This window comes from Berghia stephanieae, chromosome 10 (assembly GCF_034508935.2).
Source record: "Berghia stephanieae isolate SIO BIC M18660-M18661 chromosome 10, UCSD_Bste_1.3, whole genome shotgun sequence".
NCBI classification, from domain to species: domain Eukaryota; kingdom Metazoa; phylum Mollusca; class Gastropoda; order Nudibranchia; family Aeolidiidae; genus Berghia; species Berghia stephanieae.
This window is the reverse complement of record NC_088369.1, coordinates 16,223,288-16,238,287: the sequence shown is the minus strand read 5'-3', so window position 1 is coordinate 16,238,287 and position 15,000 is coordinate 16,223,288. Positions and strand designations below refer to the sequence as shown.

The 15,000-nt window shown below is 40.1% G+C and overlaps 1 protein-coding gene across 1 annotated transcript in view; it reads right to left on the bottom strand.

The window, feature by feature from the left end:
- The window catches only part of LOC144980724 (sodium-coupled monocarboxylate transporter 1-like), a 45,038-nt gene that overhangs the window by 7,061 nt on the left and 22,977 nt on the right, over positions 1-15,000 (bottom strand). The window contains exons 12-16 of the mRNA XM_078928443.1: positions 14,132-14,244; positions 9,501-9,571; positions 6,720-6,806; positions 4,129-4,240; positions 1-10 (exon numbers count right to left, since the gene is read on the bottom strand). The exon at positions 1-10 is cut by the window's left edge and continues 111 nt beyond it. Coding sequence (XP_078784569.1) covers positions 1-10; positions 4,129-4,240; positions 6,720-6,806; positions 9,501-9,571; positions 14,132-14,244 — 393 coding nt within the window. The remainder of the gene's footprint in view (positions 11-4,128; positions 4,241-6,719; positions 6,807-9,500; positions 9,572-14,131; positions 14,245-15,000) is intronic.

The window sequence follows — 15,000 nt, the reverse complement described above, 5'->3', positions numbered from 1 at the left end:
GGGCACTGGTCTGAATATGGGAGAAAAACAAGAGATGATGTGAGTAGGAAAGTGCCAGAGACAATAGAGAATAACATTTTTTTTCGCGGCGGTGATGGGGGTTTTAACCCGCGACTTACTGGTACGAAACCTCCCCTGGCCGGGGAGAGCATGACTCTACCGTATGAGCTATCCACGATCCCAAAAAAAAAAAGATCGTCTCTAACTATTACGAGAGTTAGGGGAGAGAAGGTAGCGTGGTGTAGAGGAGAAATATGGGAAATATAATTTGGATAAAGGGAAAAAAGGGAGAAATGTAAATTGAGAAGAGGTAAACTGAAGAAAAGGTAAATTGAATTAACATCAATTGGGAATAAGATAAATTGGAGAAAGAATAAACAGGTATAACACTTTTTTTCGCGGCGGTGATGGGGTTTGAACGTGCGACCTTATTGGTACGACAACTCCGCCTGGCCGGTGAGAGCGTGGCTCTACCGTATGAGCTATCCACGAACACAAAGATATTCGTTTCAAACTCAGGTCATTCCTAGAGCTCTCTCTCACCGACTACTGGAGACTGCGGGTCCAACACACAACCATCGAGAAGTTACCTGGCCAGCAGTTAAGCTTAATAGCCACTATTCTCAACACAAACATATAACATAGAAACAATTGTGACATTGAGTATGCTCCGGTATATGGGGTGAATTTTTAATTCAGAAAAGTGAGTGGACCAGGCACTTATGTTGGTAACCAACAGGAATCAGCGTAAAGTCTATTGGTAGGAATGATGGTGATAGTACTTGATGGTAAGAATGACATTGATAGAAATTACAATAGTGGTAGTAGTAGTAGTAGTAGTTGTAGTAGTAGCAGTAGTTGTAGTAATAGTAGTAGTTGTAGTAGTAGTGGGAGTAGTAGTTGTAGTGGTAGTAGTAGTAGTAGTAGTAGTAGTAGTAGTAGTAGTAGTAGTAGTAGTAGTAGTAGTAGTAGTAGTAGTAGTTGTTGTAATAGTAGTAGTTGTTATAATAGTAGTAGTAGTTGGAGATAGAATTCCATACACAAGGTCCAATAGAATTCCATACACGGGGTCCAATAGAATTCCATACACGGGGTCCAATAGAATTCCATACACGGGGTACAATAGAATTCCACACACGGGGTCCAATAGAATTCCATACACAAGGTCCAATAGAATTCCATACACGGGGTCCAATAGAATTCCATACACGGGGTCCCATAGAATGCCATACACGGGGTCCCATAGAATTCCATACACGGGGTCTCATGACAGAAACGGATCGCCCACCAAAACAATTGTATTTACAAAAGTTTAGTTTTATCAGATGATGACAATAGTGATCTGGAAGGTGTATAAGGATGTAATAAGTTTTGTTTAAGTAGACAGGGGCTTCATCATTTAACCAATTAAAACATACCATTGTAATTTTGTAATTTAATTTCTCTCTGGTTGGTAGCCAGTGGAGTTCGTAGAGAATTGGGAGGGAATGGGACATACGAGCTTTTCTGAAGATCAATTTTGAGGCACTGTTCTGAATGACTTGAAGACGAGAGATTTTAATCGTCACTTACACCTAAAAGAAGGGAATTGCAGTTATCAATACGTGATAAAATAAGAGTGGTGACAAGCTGACTGGCTACCCCAACAGTCAAATAATCTCTGATGGTGATAATTTTCTTTAGATAAACAGTTATAAGTTTTCAAAGATTACCGATTTGTGTCTGCGTGGATAGTAGTAGTAGTAGTAGTAGTAGTAGTAGTAGTAGTAGTAGTAGTAGTAGTAGTAGTAGTAGTAGTAGTAGTAGTAGTAGTAGTAGTAGTAGTAGTAGTAGTAGAAGTAGTAGTAGTTGTATTGGTAGTAGTAGTTAGTAGTAGTAGTAGTAGTAGTAGTAGTAGATAGTAGAGTAGTAAGTAGTAGCAGTAGTAGTAGTAGTAGTAGTAGTAGTAGTAGTAGTAAGTAGTAGAGTAGTAGTAGTAGTAGTAGTAGTATAGTAATAGTATAAGTAAGTAGTAGTAGTAGTAGTAGTAGTAGTAGTAGTAGTAGTAGTAAGTAGTAGTAGTAGTAGTAGTAGTAGTAGTAGTAGTAGTAGTAGTAGTAGTAGTAGTAGTAGTAGTAGTAGTAGTAGTAGTAGTAGTAGTAGTAGTAGTAGTAGTAATAGTAGTAGTAGTAGTAGTAGTAGTAGTAGTAGTAGTAGTAGTAGTAGTAGTAGTAGTAGTAGTAAAAGACCCCAAGGTTTTTAACACACAAAAAGAGGACTGTATTGGACATCCATTGATATTCAGACTGACTGTTGGTAAAGTTTTATTTTTTTTCCAATGGTATTTCCGCACAAAACTTAAATTCCGTCTTTTCGTTATCATTTCAATTTGTTGATTTTATCCAACACTTCATTTAAAATATCTGAAACATTCCTCCATACATGTAACGTGATTAAAAGAGGGATATTGTTTGGTGTGTCGAATTTGTATACTTGAGTTTATCACCTGGATAAAGATGGAAAGATGTGTTATTTTTTTTTACAAAAGAATTCAGACAGTGGCTGAATGTACATTGTAAAGAGTAAAGAGCACAGGCCCAAGGACTGATTCCTGAGGTACACCAAATTTTAAAAGATATTCACGAGACGTTGCTTTATCTAATTGTACTACCTGCTTTCTGTTGCTTAACTCTCTCCTTACCAGCGATTTTTAGAATTTCCCCCGAAAATTTACACCCACCCAGCACAAAAATAGACTTTCTTACTCGAACAAAAAGTGACAAGTGAGCTCTACAACACAGTGTTTAGTATTTATTCTGTAATCAAAGCATTTCTTAAAATTTTGTGATGTACAAGAGAAATCAGAATGAGAAAATTGTAGGTTACATCGTAACGAATGTGACGATTTTCCTATGATTGGTAAGGAGAGGGTTAAGTAATAAATCAGCCAGTTAACTCTCTCCTTACCAACCATTTTCAGGATTTTCCCCAAAACTTCACATCCAACTAACACAAAAATATATTTCTTATTTCTGGTTGTGTCCCTCGTACTATCGAAATTGGATTATTGTAATGCTCTGTTGTTTGGCGATTCGCAATACAATCTGAAACGTCTTCAGATTGTCCAAAACAGCGCTGCCAGACTAGTATTCATGAAGCGTAGGTGCGACTCTGCCGGACCTCTACTTCATGACCTGAATTGGCTGCCTGTTGAGAAAAAGATTAAATTCAAAGCTTGTGTTTTAGTGTATCGTTGTCTTGAAGGTACTGCCCCTTCCTACCTTTCAGAACTAATTGAAAGATATTCAAAGCCCCGCCCTTACGTTCGGCCAGTGATTCCACAAAACTAGTTGTCCCTCGAATTCGGAAAAATGCTGGAAAGAGATCCTTTTCTCATTTCGGACCCTGTATTTAGAACGCCTTACCGCAGAGCATTCGTGAAAAAGAATCTTTGTCTATTTTTAAACGTTCGCTTAAAACATATTTGTTTCGATTTTAGTAGATGGTATGAGAAACAAGATATGTTTGGTTTGTGTTGTGTGTTGTGTTGTGTGTGTATGTGTGTGTGTGTGTGTGCTTGTGTGTGTAAATGAGTATGTTTCAGCCAAAGTAATTTGTAATTTAAGGGCTTAGAGTCTGGTGTCTCAGAGTTATAGCGCTTTATAAGTTTTCAGCATTATTATTATTACTATTATTATCATTCAGACATAACAGCAGTAAAATTCTTGCGATACATAGTTTCTTAACCAAAACGCAAAACATGCTCTACAACACACTGTTTATTTTCTTTAAACTTTATAGTGTACACAAGAAATTTGAATAATAAAACTGTTTGTTGTATCGTGACGAATGTGACGATTTTCCTATAGTTGGTAAGGAGATGGTTAAAGGCCTTTCCCACAACGCCAAAAGTCATGTTTAACCTAATCAGGAGTATATTATTATCTATGGTGTCAAAAGCTGAAGATTGATCCAAAAGCGCTCAAAGACATACATCTTTTTTTCAATGGCGTTAAGATGATAATAATATTATAATATGGACAAAATTACATAGACTATATCTTATGGGAGAAAACGTGATAAAGACGCCAATTAATTGCAATGACATCGGATGAATTAAAAACTGTTTGACCAAAATTAATATTTTACCTGTTGGTGCAGGTGGTAGCCAAGGTGTAGATCTAGAAACAGATGAGAAGTTCATTCCGAATGATACCCAGCATGTCAGAGCGAGGCCAAGAATACCGCCCCAGAATGCACCCTTAGGGAGAGGTTCAATGTTATGTTAGGACGACAAGTGAATGATAATGTTTATCCCATACCAAAAAAAATGAGCTTTATATAGCGTAATATCTACTAAATGTGCTCAAAGCGCTTTACAAGCGGTCCCTGGTCAACAGCAACATTTAACATGTAGGACGGGACATGACGCCTGTTAGGCGATATTACAATTTTTCGGACAAAGACAACGCTATTAACGGCCAGGGACTCAATTTACATCTGAGTACGGTGAGAGAATGTGAGTAAAGAGCCTTTTCCAAGGACTCAACTATGCACCAAGCGCGAGGCTCGAACCCAGGACTATCCGATCCGAAAGCAAGTGTCACACCACTAGACCACATAGCTGCACAATTAATGAGACAAAGAGTAAAAATAGGTGTGGAATGAATATTGCATTTCACGTGTCAGATAACACATTGTGAATAAAAAAAACCCAACACATCTTCAAATAGAATATTCTAGAACTTGGACTGGAAATTCTATCAACAAGTGTGATTAGCCCTATTCATGATTTCAATTATCTAAAATGTGGATACAATAACGAATAATGTAAAAAAAGCTTTTATATAGAGCAATATCCACTCTGCGTGATCAAAGGATTCCTGACAAACAGCAACACTTTACATTTAGAACGAGACATGAAGCCTTTTAGGCGATATTATATTTTTTTTCTGACAAAGACAACGCAGTTGACGGCCATGTACTCATTTTACACCTGAGCACGATGAGAGAATGTGAGTAAAGAGCCTTCTCCAAGGACTCGACTAGGCGCCGAGCGAGGTTCGAACCTAGGACCTTCTGAACCGAAAGCGAGTGTCATATATTGAGTCAAAAACAGCACCTCTTCAAAAAGACAAATAAAAAAGTTCCCGACAAAGCAAGACAGCAAAATACAAGAAAAAAAAAACATCTAAAAAAAAAGTCCTCGGGGACAAATGATCTTTTGAGATGCTTAACATTTTTTCTTCTTTCTTGCTTTTTCAGACGCGGATCCATATGTATTTTTCCAGACATTTCTATCATATATTCCAGACACCGACACACACACACACACACACACACACACGCACACACATAGAGAGAGAAAGAGAGAGAGAGAGAGAGAGAGGGAGGGAGAGAGAGAGAGAGGGAGGGAGGGAGAGAGAGAGAGAGAGAGAGAGAGAGAGTTTTCAGACATTTCTAGCACATATTCTAGACACCGACACATAGAGAGAGAGAGAGAGAGAGAGAGAGAGAGAGAGAGAGAGAGAGAGAGAGAGTTTTTCCAGACATTTCTAGCATATATCCAGACAGCGACCCATAGAGAGAGGTGAAGACACTTCGTGGAGGCCTTCCGTAAGCTCCTCGTTCTAAGGGAAACAACTCAAGTATTCCTCTAACTAACCCTAAGAAAAATAAAATAAAACCTAGTATCTTTAACTAACCCTAATAGGAAAACAAACAGCTTGTGACCCTTTACTGAGACCCATAAATAACCCTAATAGAAAAAAATCCTCCGACCTCGAGCTAACCCTAATAGAAAATAATATAACCCCTAGGACTTTGCTTTGTACTACCTTTCAATACTTTGATAACAAAATGGCGGCGGAAAACCAAAACATATTAGTAAATTTTTAACTTTCACAAATCTATCAAGGTTTGGTCGAGAGTTTTTAAAATGTTACTATCTAAATATTGACAATTTGAATAAGTAAATGCCTGACAAAAGATCCACGTTGAAAATTAAATAAATACTAATTGAAATAGATGCTACCCTGAGAAGCTTACAGAATATCTCCCACATTTTGTACACATTAGCTCAGTTGGTAGAGCACTCGCTTCACACACAAAGGGACCAAGCAAGATCGATCCCGGGTGCGGTCGAGATTTTTTTTCTGACACCCCCCACCCCCTACCACCCACCCAGCAGTGATTGGGTAGCTGGGTCTCTTAGATCTGGCGGAAAAAAAACTTTGCGATAGACTAACGTCCTATCCAAAGGGTAGCAAGCAATTGCTATTGTCTGTTTCACGCTATAGAAACAACCGGGATTAACTCCGGCTCCATAGGCCTCATGGCTCTGAATGTCTGAAGGACTATAAGGAATGAGATTAGCGGAAGAGTAGATGTCCCTTGATTGGACGTCACCCATAGTCTGTGACGTCACCGGCGGAAAAGTTATTAGAGAGAGAACGTCATGTTGGTTGTGCGCATGCGTCTCTCGTCCTCGCTTCCGGTGAAAGCGGCTTGAGACACTTCAAAACCAAATTGACGTTCTCTCTGTAAGGTGACGTCCAATCAAGGGACGCTATTCTTCCGCTAATCTCATTTCCTATAAGAGATGAAGTGAATAGGAAAGTGCCAGAAGACAATAGAGAATAAAAATTTGGCAGCGGCGATGGGGGTTTGAACCCGCGACCATACTGACTGGTACGACAACTCCGCCTGGCCGGGGAGAGCGTGCTAGGATTACTTCGTACCTTGGCGTTAGATCTGTGGCAAAAACATCCAAGCAGGAAAAGACCAGTGACGGGACCACCAAACGCTGACAGGACACTGGTTGCAATCTAGGGGTGGGTGGGTGGGGGGGGGGGGGGGGTTTGTGAAGATACAACATTTCAAACTTTAAGCTAAATCAAATTTTGAATAATATAAATTTTTTGTTCAAAATTGAGCTTTATATATCTAGCGCAATATCCACTAAATGTGCTCAAAGCGCTTTACAAGGGGTCCCTGGTCAACAGCAACATTAAACATGTAGGACGGGCCATGACGCCTATTAGGCGGTATTACAATTTTTCGGACAAAGACAACGCTGTTAACGACCAGGTACTCATTTTACACCTGAGTACGGTGAGAGAATGTGAGTAAAGAGCTTTTTCCAAGGACTCAACTATGCGCCGAGCGCGAGGCTCGAACCCAGGACCTTCCAATCCGAAAGCGAGTGTCATACCACTAGACCACATAGCCGCACATTTGAATACCATGATCAAACCGCTTCACATTATCGCATTTTCCCCAAGCGGGCCTCACAGAACCATTGAGGTGTTTTAATGTCATCAGCTATCATATCTTGTTCGCCTGAAGTATTCTGTGTATAACCAACAACGTCCACCTCATAGTTCGTCTTGCTAATAGAGAAGAAAGGTATGATGTCAAAAGGCTGGTTCCTATTTCATTGGAAGTGTTAAACCTCTTTTCAGGATACATACCTTGTGTAATTCATCTTCTGCTGTCAGAGTGATATGGTATCTTGTTTTCTAGTCCAAATATCTTCAGGTCGTCAATGAATATCAAAACAACAACAACAACAACAATAACAACAACAACAATAACAACAACAATAACAACAACAACAACAACAATAACAACAACAACAACGACAACAACAACAACAACAACGACGACGACGAAGACAACAATAAATAAAAAGCCAACATAACAAACAAAACAAAACAAAAACTATAAATTCCCTAATTTGGATCATTTTGACCTCAAATAGATTTTTCCTTCATCTGGAGTATCTTGGAGGTGTGTGGCCTTATGGTATGACACTCTCCTCCGGTCGGGAAAGTGCTGGGTTCAGTTCGAGTCTCACTCTGAGTCGCGCATAGTTGAGTCCTTGGAAAAGGCTCTTTATTTACAAACATTCCCTCACAGTACTCGGGTGTAAAATGAGTACCTGGCTGTTAAAAGCGTTGTCTCTGTGCCCTCCCCCCCAAAAAAATTAATATGTTCTACTAGGCGTCGTGTCTCGTTCTTGGTGTTGTCTTGCTGCTGTTGGGTGGACTTTTGTAAAGCACTTTGAGCACGTTTAGTAGATATTGCGGTATATAGATGTTCAAGGCTATTAAACAAAAAAGTTTATTCTGATATAACGTCAAAGTGGCGCAGTGGATTACGTAGCGCAGTGGTGCGGCCATTGCTTCGAACCCGAAAGGTACTTGGCTGGACTACCCGCCTCGCTGTGTGGCCTTGAGCAAGTCATCTCGTCCCAGCTCACTTTGCAGCACTGCACTGCGGATGAAGTCTAGGTTATTCCTAGTCTTCCCTTAGACCAGACCCTAAAGATAAATTTCCCCTTGGGGATGAATGATCGGAATTTATATTCGAAAAAGAAATGTAGTCCATCAGAGCCATGAGGCTCATGGAGGCGGAGTTCATCCCGGATAGGACACTTGTCTATCGCAAAGTACTTTCTGCTAGATCTAACAGACCAACTACCCTTTCATTAGCTGGGTGGTAGGGAAAAAAATCTTGACAACACTCGGGATTGATCTCGTTCTCTTTGATTGTAAAGCGAGTGCTCTATCACCTGGGCTACTGGGTGCCCCCAATCTCTATTCGGGCTTTGAATCAAATTTCTTTCCAGTTTTTATTCTGTATATTTTTGAGCTTCAATCTGCGACACGATTCTAACTTGAGAGGATGAGTGACATCTTTTTCACATATGTGACCCTCCTTCTCAAAACGATATTATGTCGGGATGATTCAGACCCCAAAAAGTGAATTTAAAGATAGATTTGATGAGAAATTGGACCTTAGAAGTTTTTGCAATGCAAGAAATAGTCTTTATACTCCACCAGAACGTACAGAAATTAAACCCAAGTTGGATATTTGTGGCTATGAATTCAATTTCCCTTACCGAGTGGATCTCGACATAATACCGCTTCGATACGTTGGGTCACATATGGTGTTGTTTTGTGGTAGCATGACACGACACTCGCCTCCAACCTGTGCGTCTCGGGTCTGAGTCCCACCCAAGGCGACGCAACGTTGAGTCATTAGACACGTAACATTTAATATAATTATCTCGCCGTACTCATATATAAAAGGTGTTTCCGTCGAAAATGAAATAAAAATGATTCCAGACGACGTCCCGCTCTGCATTTTAATGTTCCTGCTGGCTTGGGATCCCCTGCAAAGCGCATCGAGCTCATCTTTTGTATATTGCGCTGTATAACAGTTGAAGGATATTTTGTAAATGGGTTAGTTTAAAAAGTTAGCTCAGGATAGAGAAGGATGGAAACTGTTTGTCTGTGGCCTATACCCTGACCCAGGGTGAAAAAGGCAATGATGATGATGATGATAGAGAAGGATGGAAACTGTTTGTCTGTGGCCTATACCCTGACCCAGGGTGAAAAAGGCAATGGTGATGATAGTGATAGAGAAGGATGGAAACTGTTTGTCTGTGGCCTATACCCTGACCCAGGGTGAAAAAGGCAATGATGATGATGATGATAGTTTATGACGTGACGTACCTGAATCAAAGTTCCTCCAATGAGAGACACCAGAAACGCCAAAGCACAGGCGATTAGGCCAAATACAAGCACTGGAATACAAGTCACGTCAAAAGTTATAAATAGAACATGCGTCATATTTGACCCAGAAAAGTGAGTGGAGCAGGCACTTATGTTGATAATAACGAGAAATGAAGTGAGTCAAAAAGTGGCAGAAGACAATAAAGAAAAAAACCCACGAACCCACGGCCCTACTACGGCAACGCTGCCTAGCCATGAGAGGGACGCTCTGCAATCGACGCCAGTGGTGGATGGCATCCATTGTAGAACGCCATTTTCGTGACCCGGCAGAGTTGTCCTAACAGTAAGATCACGGATTTGAACCACCATCGCCGCAATGTGTTTATTGGCTATTGTCTTCTTGCACTTCTCTACTCCATTTCTTGTTATTAGATGTGACTAGTCACATCTTTAGAGTACTATTTGTAGACATTGGATGGCATATATAGAGTACTATTGGTAGACATTGGATGACATCTTTAGAGTACTATTAGTAGACATTGGATGACATCTTTAGAGTACTATTTGTAGACAATGGATGGCATCTTTATAGTACTATTAGTAGACATGGATCATGACATCTTTAGAGTACTATTTGTAGACATTGGATGACATCTTTAGAGTACTATTTGTAGACATTGGATGACATCTTTAGAGTACTATTTGTAGACATTGGATGACATCTTTAGAGTACTATTTGTAGACATTGGATGACATCTTTAGAGTACTATTTGTAGACATTGAATCGCATCTTTATAGTACTATTAATAGACATGGATCATGACATCTTTAGAGTACTATTTGTAGACATTGGATGACATCTTTAGAGTACTATTTGTAGACATTGGATGACATCTTTAGAGTACTATTTGTAGACATTGGATGACATCTTTAGAGTACCATTTGTAGACATTGGATGGCATCTTTATAGTACTATTAGTAGACATGGATCATGACATCTTTAGAGTACTATTAGTAGACATTGGATGACATCTTTAGAGTACTATTTGTAGACATTGGATAACATCTTTATAGTACTATTAGTAGACATGGATCATGACATCTTTAGAGTACTATTTGTAGACATTGGATAGCATCTTTAGAGTACTATTAGTAGACATTGGATGACATCTTTAGAGTACTATTTGTAGACATTGGATGACATCTTTAGAGTACTATTAGTAGTCATTGGATGACATCTTTAGAGTACTATTAGTAGACATTGGATGGCATCTTTAGAGTACTATTTGTAGACATTGGATGGCATCTTTAGAGTACTAATAGACATTGGATGACATCTTTAGAGTACTATTTGTAGACATTGGATGACATCTTTGAAATACTATTAGTAGACATTGGATGACATCTTTATAGTACTATTAGTAGACATGGATCATGACATCTTTAGAGTACTATTTGTAGACATTGGATAGCATCTTTAGAGTACTATTAGTAGACATTGGATGACATCTTTAGAGTACTATTTGTAGACATTGGATGACATCTTTGAAGTACTATTAGTAGACATTAGATGACATCTTTAGAGTACTATTTGTAGACATTGGATGACATCTTTAGAGTACTATTTGTAGACATTGGATGACATCTTTATAGTACTATTAGTAGACATGGATCATGACATCTTTAGAGTACTATTTGTAGACATTGGATGACATCTTTAGAGTACTATTAGTAGTCATTGGATGACATCTTTAGAGTACTATTAGTAGACATTGGATGCAACAAGATATGAATTGAATAGAAAAGTGCCAGAAGACAATAGAGAATAAAAATTTTTCGCGGCGGTGGTGGGGTTTGAACCTGCGACCTTATTGGTACGACAACTCCGCCTGGCAGGTGAGAGCGTGGCTCTACCGTGTGAGCTATCCACGAACACAAAAATATTCGTTTCAAACTCAAAGTCATTACTAGATCCCTCTCTCACCCACTTCTTGAGACCGCCGATTCGTTCGTACACCACCATCGCGAATAATTTTGACCAGCAGTTAAGCCTAATAGCCAATATTCTCAACACAAACATATAACATAGAAACGATTGAGACATTGAGTATGCTCCGGTGTATGGGGTGAATTTTTAATTCAGAAAAGTGAGTGGAGCAGGCACTTATGTTGGTAACAACAAGATATGAAGTGAATAGAAAAGTGCCAGAAGACAATAGAGAATAAAAATTTTTCGCGGCGGTGGTGGGGTTTGAACCTGCGACCTTATTGGTACGACAACTCCGCCTGGCAGGTGAGAGCGTGGCTCTACCGTGTGAGCTATCCACGAACACAAAAATATTCGTTTCAAACTCAAAGTCATTACTAGATCCCTCTCTCACCCACTTCTTGAGACCGCCGATTCCTTCGTACACCACCATCGCGAATAATTTTGACCAGCAGTTAAGCCTAATAGCCAATATTCTCAACACAAACATATAACATAGAAACGATTGAGACATTGAGTATGCTCCGGTGTATGGGGTGAATTTTTAATTCAGAAAAGTGAGTGGAGCAGGCACTTATGTTGGTAACAACAAGATATGAAGTGAATAGAAAAGTGCCAGAAGACAATAGAGAATAAAAATTTTTCGCGGCGGTGGTGGGGTTTGAACCTGCGACCTTATTGGTACGACAACTCCGCCTGGCAGGTGAGAGCGTGGCTCTACCGTGTGAGCTATCCACGAACACAAAAATATTCGTTTCAAACTCAAAGTCATTACTAGAAAAAAATTTTTATTCTCTATTGTCTTCTGGCACTTTTTTATTCACTTCATATCTTGTTGTTACCACCATAAGTGCCTGCTCCACTCACTTTTCTGAATTAAAAATTCACCCCATACACCGGAGCATACTCAATGTCTCAATCGTTTCTATGTTATATGTTTGTGTTGAGAATATTGGCTATTAGGCTTAACTGCTGGTCAAAATTATTCGCGATGGTGGTGTACGAAGGAATCGGCGGTCTCAAGAAGTGGGTGAGAGAGGGATCTAGTAATGACTTTGAGTTTGAAACGAATATTTTTGTGTTCGTGGATAGCTCACACGGTAGAGCCACGCTCTCACCTGCCAGGCGGAGTTGTCGTACCAATAAGGTCGCAGGTTCAAACCCCACCACCGCCGCGAAAAATTTTTATTCTCTATTGTCCTCTGGCACTTTTCTATTCACTTCATATCTTGTTGTTACCAACATAAGTGCCTGCTCCACTCACTTTTCTGAATTAAAAATTCACCCCATACACCGGAGCATACTCAATGTCTCAATCGTTTCTATGTTATATGTTTGTGTTGAGAATATTGGCTATTAGGCTTAACTGCTGGTCAAAATTATTCGCGATGGTGGTGTACGAACGAATCGGCGGTCTCAAGAAGTGGGTGAGAGAGGGATCTAGTAATGACTTTGAGTTTGAAACGAATATTTTTGTGTTCGTGGATAGCTCACACGGTAGAGCCACGCTCTCACCTGCCAGGCGGAGTTGTCGTACCAATAAGGTCGCAGGTTCAAACCCCACCACCGCCGCGAAAAATTTTTATTCTCTATTGTCTTCTGGCACTTTTCTATTCACTTCATATCTTGTTGTTACCAACATAAGTGCCTGCTCCACTCACTTTTCTGAATTAAAAATTCACCCCATACACCGGAGCATACTCAATGTCTCAATCGTTTCTATGTTATATGTTTGTGTTGAGAATATTGGCTATTAGGCTTAACTGCTGGTCAAAATTATTCGCGATGGTGGTGTACGAACGAATCGGCGGTCTCAAGATGGGTGAGAGAGGGATCTAGTAATGACTTTGAGTTTGAAACGAATATTTTTGTGTTCGTGGATAGCTCACACGGTAGAGCCACGCTCTCACCTGCCAGGCGGAGTTGTCGTACCAATAAGGTCGCAGGTTCAAACCCCACCACCGCCGCGAAAAAAAAAAAATTTTTATTCTCTATTGTCTTCTGGCACTTTTCTATTCACTTCATATCTTGTTGTTACCAACATAAGTGCCTGCTCCACTCACTTTTCTAGACATTGGATGGCATCTTTAGAGTACTATTTGTAGACATTGGATGACATCTTTGAATTACTATTAGTAGACATTGGATGGCATCTTTAGAGTACTATTTGTAGACATTGGATGGCATCTTTAGAGTACTATTTGTAGACATGGATCATGACATCTTTAGAGTAATATTAGTAGACATTGGATGACATCTTTAGAGTACTATTAGTAGACATTGGATGTGACACATCGCATCTAGACGGTAAAATATCGCGGTGGGTTTAAAATGCTAAGAGCTACATGATTCTACCCCTTCCTATAACTTTATAGTAATGCGTAATGATATCAAGTTTACTATTCTAATTTGTGACGCTAGAGAGAGAAAGAGAGAGAGAGAGAGCTAGAGAGAGAGAGAGAGAGAGAGAGCTAGAGAGAGAGAGCTAGAGAGAGAGAGCTAGAGAGAGAGAGAGAGAGCTAGAGAGAGAGAGCTAGAGAGAGAGCTAGAGAGAGAGCTAGAGAGAGAGAGAGCTAGAGAGAGAGAGAGAGAGAGAGAGAGAGAGAGAGAGAGAGAGAGAGAGAGAGAGATTGTAAATACTCACCAGATAGTTTGGCAACGAGTGTAGCCTTGACCTCTGAGATGTCTCCAACCAGAGGATGGACGAGGTCAGCCCACAGTAAGGCAGACATACTGCTGAGGCCAGATGACAGGGTGCTAGCAATGAATAAATAAACAAATAAATAAATTAATATATATATATAAATGCATTCCCTTTATTCATCCCTAATGGGAATATTTACTTTAAAGAAATAAATAAAATTCCCTTTATTCATCCCATAGGGGACATTTGTCTCTAGGGTCTATTCCAAGGGAAGACTGGAATAACCCAGGCATCAGCCGCAGTGCAGCGCCGCAAACTAAGCTAGGGCGAGGTGACTTGCTCAAGGCCACACAAGGTACCGGGTATTCGAACTCGGTACCTTTCGGGTACGAAGCGAAGACAGTACCGCTGAGCCACGCTGTCCCATATTTAGGGTCTGTTCCTAGCAAAGAAAGAAAAAACCCAGAGATCAGCTGCAGTACAGCGCCGCAAAGTGATCTGGTCTTCGCGAAGTCTCAGGTTTGAGAGATTTTTGTTTTGTTTTTTTTTCTGCCAAGACGAGGGTCATTTAAATCGATCGATATTTGAAGGACGAGTTTTCTGGTCAAATTTTAATAACAGGCGTCATGTCTCGTTCTACATGTGTTACGTATGTAATGTTGTAGGTCAGGGATCCCTTACAAAGCGTTTTGAGTACGTTTAGTGGGGCTATGTGGTCTAGTGGTACGACACTCGCTTTCGGATCGGAAGGTCCTGGGTTCGAGCCTCGCGCTCGGCGCATAGTTGAGTCCTTGGAAAATGGCTCTTTACTTACATTCTCTCACCGTACTCAGGTGTAAATGAGTACCTGGCCGTTAACAGCGTTGTCT